This window comes from Chrysochloris asiatica, unplaced genomic scaffold (genome assembly GCF_000296735.1).
Source record: "Chrysochloris asiatica unplaced genomic scaffold, ChrAsi1.0 scaffold00333, whole genome shotgun sequence".
Taxonomy (NCBI): Eukaryota; Metazoa; Chordata; class Mammalia; order Afrosoricida; family Chrysochloridae; genus Chrysochloris; species Chrysochloris asiatica.
Window position 1 is genome coordinate 2,644,935 of NW_006408851.1, and position 9,994 is coordinate 2,654,928.

At 42.5% G+C, this 9,994-nt stretch overlaps 1 protein-coding gene and 1 pseudogene across 2 annotated transcripts in view; both read right to left on the reverse strand.

Moving 5' to 3' along the window:
• MOG (myelin oligodendrocyte glycoprotein) overlaps positions 1–5,454 on the reverse strand; it is an 18,962-nt gene extending 13,508 nt beyond the window's left edge. Inside the window, exons 1-2 of one of the 2 annotated variants that reach the window (XM_006875652.1) lie at positions 5,151–5,454; positions 2,862–3,209 (exon numbers count right to left, since the gene is read on the reverse strand). In XM_006875652.1, coding sequence (XP_006875714.1) covers positions 2,862–3,209; positions 5,151–5,238 — 436 coding nt within the window. In that variant the 5' untranslated portion in view covers positions 5,239–5,454. The remainder of the gene's footprint in view (positions 1–2,861; positions 3,210–5,150) is intronic. The other variant, XM_006875653.1, reaches the window with a different exon arrangement.
• Positions 5,455–5,730: 276 nt separating this feature from the next.
• Positions 5,731–6,198, reverse strand: LOC102842461 (annotated as a pseudogene).
• Between the last annotated feature and the right edge of the window lie 3,796 nt (positions 6,199–9,994).

Here is a 9,994-nt window from a genome sequence, read left to right on the forward strand (position 1 = left end):
GCACATAACATGTGCTCCATAGAGTTTTTAATGACTGTTCTATCTGCCCCTTTTCTACCCCAGAAGTAGATTGGCAAGCCTTTCTTCCAGGGCACTTCTGGGCAAGTCCAAACCAAACTTTCTGGTTAGCAGCTGTGGCCATAAACCCTTTGCAACATCCAGAGACTCCAATTCAAATAAACCAATTGTAAAACTGTATTTTTGAAACAATCAGGAATATTTGAATATAGATTGTTGAGTATTTGATGATCTTTAAGAACTTCCTGTTAAATTTTAAAGCTGTCATAAAAGTGTGTTTTTTTTTATAAAGAGTTATTATACCTTAGAGATATATATGAAAGAAGAAGCAATGACGTTGTATGCTGCCTAGGATTTGCCTGACAGTAATTCAGTTGAGGACGGTGGGAATCAGGTGATATCAGCTGGAACTTGGGCTGATAACCACCAGGGTGCTTGGATATGCCTGATATTTTCTCTATTCTTGTATATATTTAAATTTTTAATAATGGAACGTTTAAAGACAGGGTTAGAGATGATTAATAATAAAATCACCAAAAGAATAAGAAATTTAAAAATAAAGTCAGAAAGAGAGATTTAAAAAATACTCTTTAGAGAAATAACACGACTGTTGAATTTTATTCCTGCATTTGCCTCAGCTTCCTAGCTCCTGGGCCAGCCTGGTGGTCTGCCATTACTTGTAAAACCGTCTCTTTTCACCCTTTAAGGCATACAAACTACAGTGTGGGAGTAAGGAGATTAGAACGTGGAAACCAGCTCAAACAAAACGTGACCTCCCTTGAGACAAAACTTTAGTTAGCTTTGTTTTTATTTTGGGGGGTTCTGGGTTCCCTCTCTCTGTCTCTCACTCTCCTCTCTTTCTTTCACCGGTTGGGGGAGTGTGTTGGGGAGAAGGGGGGGAACCATTGAGCTGGTAAAGCAGGATTGAAGAAATCTGCAAACTGGAAAAGGTCCTCACCGTTACTCTTCTTTGCAGGTAAAAATCCCCCAATAAAAATAGCTGTATGAACATTCTGTGGCACACAAAGCTATTTTCATACACTTGTAGTCTATCCCTAGAAACAGTGCTTTGTTAGTTGGGATACAATGCTGTCTTCTGGTCCCAGCGCTGCAAAAGTCACCCTCAATGTACAAAACCGCTTGATTGTCTGATGTTTGCACTGCAGGTGGGGAGGTTGTTGTTGTTTGTTCTTGAGTGTCTTGGAGTCAGTTCTAACTCAAAGCAACCGGTATAGGGTTTCCAAAGAGCGACTGCTAGCAGTCCAGTGCTTATGCTACAGCGCCACACCAGGGAAATGGGATTGCTCTAGGGTCTGAGGCTCAGGCTCTCAAAATATTTTTGTTCTTCAATTAAATGGCAGTTATCTTTCAAAACTTCCTCTTCCCCCTCACTGTGTCCATGTCTTAACCGTCCTGGGAATAGAAGAAAGACTGAACTCCAAAATTATCCATCACACAAAAGATGTTAAAAATTAAGATTCTGGAGAAAGGAAACCAAAAAAAAAAAAAAAAAGAACCAAAAGCCCTTTGTCATGAAGTTTGACTAATGGTGACCCTGTGTGTTACCACAGTAGAACTGCTCCTCCTCGGGTTTCCTTGAACTTCTTGTTTGGCACTGTAGGATAAGCTCAGGACTGCAAGGTCAGTTTGAACCCCAAGGTCAGTGGTCAGTGGTTCAAACTCACCACTCGCTCCTTGGAAATCCTCTACTGGATCGCTATGAATTGCCACCAACTCAAGGACACTTAACAATTTTACAGAGAGGTAAAATCCACAGGTTCTGCCTCTTTCTTTCTCCAATTATACTCAAACATTTGTCTACCTGTTTATTCACTTGGACTATATATACAAAGACTGTTTTTCAATAATGTTCTTTAACAAAACATTACAAATCAACAATTCATTGTAATGGATTTGACCAATTTGAAGTGATAGGAAAATAATGCTCTTGTTTGTAACAAACCAAAAGACGTCGCAAAACAAAACAGGGAAAGAAAAAAGTCCACTTGGATACTTAGATTAACTATCAATTTTATCCTGTTCACTTCTGGCATAAAATAATCAGAAATTGATTATTTTGGATTTTTGCTATCCTATGTATTATATTACTTTGTTTCCTTTTTTTTGGTTAATTAAAAATTTTTTTCTCTGTGTACACACAAATATACATATGCATAATTTAGTGTGAACAAATAAATAATTGTAAGTATTTTTAATGTGTATCAAGCCACTAGCCTCCCTTGTCCTATCTTCACCCACAGTGATGATCTATACTAACTTTCTTGTATCGTTTTATATTTTTCTCTGTACTATGGGGATTGTTGTTGTTGTTAAGTACTATGGGAGTACTAACTGCAAAATCAGTGGTTCAAACCCACTAGCTGTTCCTTTGGAAACTCTATATAGTGTTGGTGTGAGAACTGACTCTACAGCACTTAACAACAACATACACATACCAAGAAATACAGGGGTTTTGTTTTTGTTCTCTATTTTTTATAACTTGCTTCTATTACTCATTAGTGCCTGGGAGAATTGCTCCAAGCCATTTGGTATAGCTTTAAACAGTCTTTTTTAATGATTCATAATATTCATCACATGGATGGCTATATTTATTCGGTCATTCCCCCATGAGTATTACCTTTGATTCCATTTTTTTTTTCAACGCTGAATAATTATGCAACAGACATTCCTGAGCTTATGAGTTCCTGTAGACTTTTGTGAATATTTCTATGGGGTCGATTTCCAAGCATGTGTGGGATGAAGGATCTCATCTCAATTAAGAGGATCATTTTAAAAGGAGATGTTAGCCACCCAACAGATGATACCTAATATGTGCTACTCACCTTCCACTTTCAATTCCATCGCTGCCTCCTCTTGGTATGAGTGGTCTCGGAAGAAGCAGGTATAACCTCCCTCATCTGAGAATCTTACATTCCGGATCCTGAGGGTGACCTTACCCTCACCAATAGTTTCTTTCAGCAGTTCTGTCCGGCCCCGGTATTCTGGGGCCTGCTCTCCATCTTGGTCTTTGCCATTTCTGTAGAGATGAACCACCCTGGAGAAAGGGGGGCGATACCAGCCCACCTCCATTCCTGTAGCATTCTTCCCAGGAGATAGGCGGCATGGTAGTTCTACTTCGTCTCCCACAAGAGCCCGGATAGGGTGTCCTGGTCCGATCACTCTGAACTGTCCTGTCCAAGGCACCAAAGAAGAGTCTAACAATCAGTGGAAACCTTGACAAATAAGTACATCATTGGAAGGGCAGCTTTTAAACAGGGAAGGATGAAGACACTTGTTTTTTAAATGGAATTCCATAGTCAGGGAGTAGCTCAATTTTCCTTCATGTATCGTAGTGGTTACGAATTGGGCTGCGAACCGCAAGGTCAGCAGTTCGAAACTACCAGCTGCTCCGCGGGAGAAAGATGAGGCGATCTACTCCCGTAAAGATTTACAGCCTCGGAAATCCTGTTCAGGGTCGCTATGGGTCGAAACCGACTCGACGGCACTTAACAACAATAACAACAACATATATTTAAAAAAGATCTCTGCTATGAAGATGCTGTGAATTCCCTGGACAGAACATTCTAGCATGTGGCCATCTTGACATTTACTGTCCACCTTTCCACCAACTGACCATCTCTGACTTAGTCACCTGTTGTCTCTGACTCTTCAGCCCAGCCTTTAGGCCCCATCTTGGACTGTGGTTCAGCATCTTGAAGTTTAATTCTCTCATAAGTTTCTCTGTTTGGACTTGGCTAAATTGCTCCCTACTCTCTCATTAGAGGTTTGCATTGCCATACTACCCACTGCCTCTCTACCACTTCTCAGCCCTCTTGTCTCCTTTGCACCAGCTTCCCCAAATTCATCCCTGAAGTCGGCCACGCTGGGGGATGGCTCTATCTCTTTTTGCTGTTTCTCGGTGCCTTCAACCCTTACTAGGAGTCCTGGACCCTGTGCTGTGCATGTTGTCAGTCTCTTTCCTATGGGAGTGTGTCTCCTTAGTCAGATACCTGTTGTTTTGTTAAGTGCCATCAAGTCGGTTCCGACTTGTCTGGGGTTTCTGAGGAGCCGCTGGTGAATCTGAAGCACTGACCTTGCGGTCCAGTGCATTATCACACAGTGCCACACCAGGACTCCATTCTAGCTTACGAGAGAGAGATAAGCTGGTCTTCTCCATTAGACTCGGGGAGATTTCCCAAGGAGAGGGGTGGATTTGTCTTCCCCTATTAGGTGAAATTGGGAATTTGTTTTCTGTTTCTTTTATTTCTCTGCAGCAAATGAAAATGGAATTCACCTATAAAGCCCTGTTGATGCCTGATCATGTAGACTATGGCTCTCAGACACTGCATTCAATAAGCATTTACTTACTATAGGACACGCACTACTAAGCCTGTTGTGTGTCTCGTTTAACAGTCATGGTAACTCCATATCAAAGCAAAATAAAAAAAGTCATTGCTGACGAATCAATTCTGACTCATGATGACCTCGTAAGTTACAGGGTAGAACTGAGTCCCATAGGATTTTTGTTTTTATTGTTTTGGCTGTAATCTTCACAGAAGCCAGTCACCAGGCCTTTCTTCTACGATGCTGCTGGGTGTGTTGAACTTCCAGCCTTTAGATTAACGTAGTTGAGCACAAACCTTTTGTCCTATCCAGGGACCTCAGTGACTACAAGAGGTTGTTATTACTATATTCCCATTCTATAGGTGAGAAACCAAAGCTGGGAAGATACGAACTAGTTTAAGAAAAGCTTTGAGTCAAGATCAGAGTAAGGAGTTGGGATTCTAATCTGAAGACTTGGGGAAAGCACATCAACAAAGCTCTGATTTAGAACAGGGATGGGGGACGTTTGGCCTGTGGGTCTTATCCTTTTGTCTGACCCTGCCAAGGCAACCGTAGTTTTAGCCATCCAACTATAGCAAGCTAATTTTTAAATGGATAATTTTTCTGGCCCACAAATTATAGAAATACCCAAATGGACCTTGGCAGAAAAAAAGCTTCCCCACCCCTGCTTTAGAAACCCAATTCACATAATAATTTGAGGATAAAATGAAACGAAACAGGTAAGCCCAGGAGACCTGAGCATTCAATTCTTAGGGTCTCTCCAGGACAGAAAAAAAGACATGTCTTACCTGCGTAGCTGACAGACGTCTGGAGGAGGAGGAAAAAGAGGAGGGAGGGGAGGCAGCTGGGCAGAGAGCAGCTCAGTACACTTGCCATCTCACTGCTACTGGGGACAGAGAACCCCCACAGTGGGGTCAGGGTGAGCAGGGTGCATGTCCCCTACCACTGAGCAGCCTGAAGGGAGGATCTGGGAGGGCAGTGCTTCCCGGGACCTGCCTCCACCCCAGCAGGGCTGCAGCTGTGCCTGCAGAAAGAACCCACGTCACCCTTGCCAGGCACTTACACAAAAGAGCTACAGACCAAAGGGATGACCAGGGCTTGCCTTCTCCACCCCCTTGGAGGATCGGAGCAGAGGAAGCCTGGTACTGAGCCTCCCTCCCCTCTCCATCCCAGTGACCCAGCCTCTGGAAGAGGGGTTACTAGGGGTCCGGTCAGTTGTAACAGATCAGGAAAAGGCTTGTTTATATGATTTATGAGGTTTCTTTAATCCCTCTCCTCTTGATATTAATCAAGGGATTTCTGTTGGCTCTTTTTAATGTTTATGTATTGGAAAAAAATTATATTTAGAATTAACCAGCTGGACTCAGTTTAGATGATGCAGATTTTGTTGGCAACATCCAAAGCATCCTAGTTGGGAGTCAGTGGAACATATGCTTTATTTCCCCCATCAGGCCTGATCAAGGTGTTGACCTTCGCTACATCAATGTCATAGAGCATCTTCACAGTTTGTTTGATCTGGTGCTTGTTGGCCTTGACATCCACAATGAACACAAGTGTGTTATTATCTTCAGTCTTCTTCATGGCTGATTCAGTAGTCAGGGAACTTGATGGTGGCATAGTGGTCAAGCTGGTTTCTCCTGGGGGTGCTCTTCTGAGGATATTTGGGCTGCCTTCAGAGCCTCAGAGTCTTGGGCTGCCAGAAGGTGGGTGATGTGTGGATCTTCTTTTTTTGCGGCTGTGGATGCCTTTCAGCACTGCCTTCTTGGCCTTTAGTGCCTTTGCTTTGGCTTCAGCTTTGGGAGGGGCAGGGGCTTCCTTCTTTGCTTTTGGCACCATCCTTGTTAAAAAAAAATAAATAAATTCGGTTGGCTCTTAAAAAAGGAAGAGTTAGAGTTGGTCTCCTATATCCATTGTGTCACAACTGTCATTATCAGGCCAGTCCCCTTGATGTCCAATTTTGTTTTCTACTGTGAAATCAAGCCCCCTTACTCATGTTCAGACATGTGAAGAGTCTCTTGGGTTTAGCTAGCCTCTTGCTCCCAAAGGAAGCATGTTGGAAAGATCTGAGTTGAGCTTCAGAAGTTGATGGGCACCTGAGCTCAGAGAGCCAATTAAACAAGGAAGGTAGAATAGCAAACTCAACACCACCTCCATGGTACATGCTCCCAGCTGCTGCTGATTTCCTCTAGTCACAGAGGAAAGGGAGATCAGGATGGAAATGTGACCTTGCTCCCTCTCCCTGCACTCAGCTGAATACCAGAAAGACTACACAAGCATTAGCACCAAGTTTCAAAAATATGGTTCCCAATATGGATGCTGCACAAGTAAGGAAAATGAGTCAGGATGACCACTTCAGAGCTACACAGTACAGTAATCACTAAACACTCACTGCCAGGGAGTGAGCTCTGACTCATAGCAACCCTCTAGGATAGAGTAGAAGTGCTTCTGAGAGTTTCCGAGAGAGACTGCACATCTTTATGAAGTGAACAGGAAAAGGTGAAAACATTCACTGCCCTCTCTGCCCAGGAGACAGGCTAAAATGTTAATCAGATTACTGAGTGGGACCAATCCTCTCTGCCCAGGAGTCAAACTAGAATGTTAATCAGGTTACTGAGTGGGACCAATCCTCTCTGCCCAGGAGTCAAACTAGAATGTTAATCAGGTTACTGAGTGGAACCAATCCTCTGGTTTCCCTCCTGTCTTCAAACAGGTCTGCAACCTGTCCCCTCCCCCCAATTCTGACCCCTATAAGTCTGCACTGCCCTGTATTTGGGGCTCAGAATCTGGAGAAACTAGCTCCTCTGAGCCAGCTGGCTTAATAAAATCTGAAACTCTACTTCACCTCTCTAAGTGGCCTTGGTTTCTTGGACAAGACAAAGGATCAAGAGCTGCAGTGACACTCTGGGACTCAGGGCTGCTATAGCACTCTCGAATCTAAAACTGATAATACTAACCAGGTTTCAAGTCTAACTAGTTAGTAGTTACTGTATTGGACAGCACAAATATAGACCATTTCTATCACAAAAAATTATATCGTACAGTATTGTTCAAGGTGTAGGAACACAATTGAACATTTTCTGGTTTTGGTTAAGGTGGATACACGGTGAAAGGAAAACAGACACTGGCCATCTGATTCTGAGGGTGGCTAATTTTTAATCCCTGCAAAGCAGCTGGAGTTTGGACACAAGCAGAGTTTGACTGCTTTTGAGATGTGAGGGTGAAAGTCAGAGAGAGGGAGGGATGAGTCAACTGGAAAAGGAGCTGCTGTGCACATTTTACTTCCTCCCAAATGGGGATTCTTTTCCTTCCAGAACCTAAAATATCTTAGGATGCTCTTCCTCTGTGGTGTATGTTTTGGGAAGAGAGTTATGCACAAGATGCTTTCCTGGACAGGATTGCGATTGTAGGCTGTTGGAAGTTGTCCAGTACCTGTTCCGTTGCCAAAAGCCAATGGGAGACTAGAGTGGAGTAACGAACAGGGACAGAGAGGGTCAGGTGACTGCCAATCAGATCTGCTATGGAGAAATCACAGCATCATCCCTGAAAGTAAAAAACGCTTACCAAGTGCTCCCTATATGTTGCTATTGTAAACACTTTGCATATAGTTACTCACTGAATCCCTCATACTAGTAAAACAAATATTAAACTATTATTATAATTTCTCTTTATAAGCTTGTAAATAGATGATGGCGTTAGCTGTACAACATTTCGAATGTAATTAATGCCACTGAATCATATACTTAAAAATAGTAAAAATGGCAAGTTTTATGTTACATTTTAGAAACTATTATCATCTTTACTATCGTATCTCTAGGAGTCAGAATTGACTCAATGGCACTAGTTAATCATCTTTAAAATACAGAAAAGGAAATTAAAGCAGAAAAGAAATAGATAAACTTGCTTAATGATGGACACAAGACTAGGGAGTGGTAGAGGTAGGAAATGAAATCAGCTTTCTAGCCCCAGAATTTGTACTTGTACCAACCATGAGACTTCTAATGAGCTCACCTCACTGTCTTCAAGGACCACCACTGCCTTAAGTCTCCTGAAAGGGGGAGGATTCTTGGAGCTGTGGTGTACGGTCTCTTAGGTGAACCAGTCTCTGTGAGATAGAAACTCACGCCATTTCTGAGTAAAAGAAACGTAAAGGATTGAAAGTCCCCAACAGAAAAAGCCACATTACTAACCTGCTTTGCCTTCTTGCTTCTGTATAAGGACAAACACTTGCAGATGGTATCCAACACCCGTTTCCCCGTCACTCCCCTCCTCACCCCCTTGGCAGGCAGCCCTGCCTGCTATGAAACCCTTGTAGCCCAGGGTAGCTCAGTCTCTGGATGTGAATCCACTGAGCCAGGTGCCAGCATAATGAATCCTTCTATCTGAGAACCTGCTTATTATTTGACAACTCCTTTAGGTGGCTCTGGCAACATTTTTACAAAAGTGATACACACAAGGGAGGTGGAGAGAGACCACCAGGAGAAAACCTGCAGCAGCAGCAGCAGCAGCAGCAGGTTTTAGCTGGGCCCAGACCATTCTGTGAACGTGTCTAAGAAGTGGAGCCTGTGCTGATCAGAGCACACTCATTTCCTTACTTATTTAAACCTTTGTTTTAATTGATTTCATGTAGCATGTTGTTTTTGTTGTTAAGTGCCATAGTCAGTACCGACCCATAGCGACCCTGTATAGGGTTTCTGAGGAGCGGCTGGTGAGCTCCGAGGAGCGGCTGGTGAGCTTGAACCGCCGACCTTGCAGTTCAAACGGCTTTGCAGTCTGGAGCATTAACCCACAGCGCCGTACCAGGACTCCTCACGTAGCATATGTTATGTGAATTTGCAATTATTCTCAAGTTTTTTCTCATGTATATTGCTCTATTTAATCATTTCAATTGAGTTTACATCTTTCACCATGTCTGGGAACAGGCAATGTACACAACTACTACATAGGCAAAGTGCACATACAACAAACACATGAATATGTATGTCAATTATGTGGTTCCTATGTGAAATGGCAATAACAGAAGAGTCATGAAAGCACTCACGTGCTATCTAAGAGGTGATGGGCTTGGATCTACCAGCTGAGCTCTGCAGGAGAAATGATTACAGCTTTGGAAACTCCCTAGGGCAGTTCTGCTTTGACGAGGAGTCATTGGATTAGACTATAGACTCAGCAGTAGTGGGTTTGGTGTTTTGGTTTTATACCAAGTAATAGTACTACATTAGCTTTCCCCATTACTTGCGTGTCTTGTCTTTCTAGATAATGTGTAAAAAAAAATATTCGACACAAACGATGCTTTTCTCATGTTATTTACTAAACAATATATGGTTCTATATCACTACATGATATAGTTCTCTTATATTTTTAAAGTTGAATTTGCATTACTTATTTTTATGTTTATATTTTTCAAAATCCAAAAGACATAAAAATCTGTCCATTCAAAGCCAACCAGTGTTTTCTGAGTGCGTTCTATAAACATATACGCCACCAGAGGGAGTCCCACAAGCAAGTCGCTGTGTGTAAGGATTAATGATAGCAGGAATAGCCTTCCTCTCCACCTCCTATATTTATTTTAACATAAATAGTAACAACACTTTATCTTGGAGATCATATCAGTACCTAAAGAACAGCCTTGCCA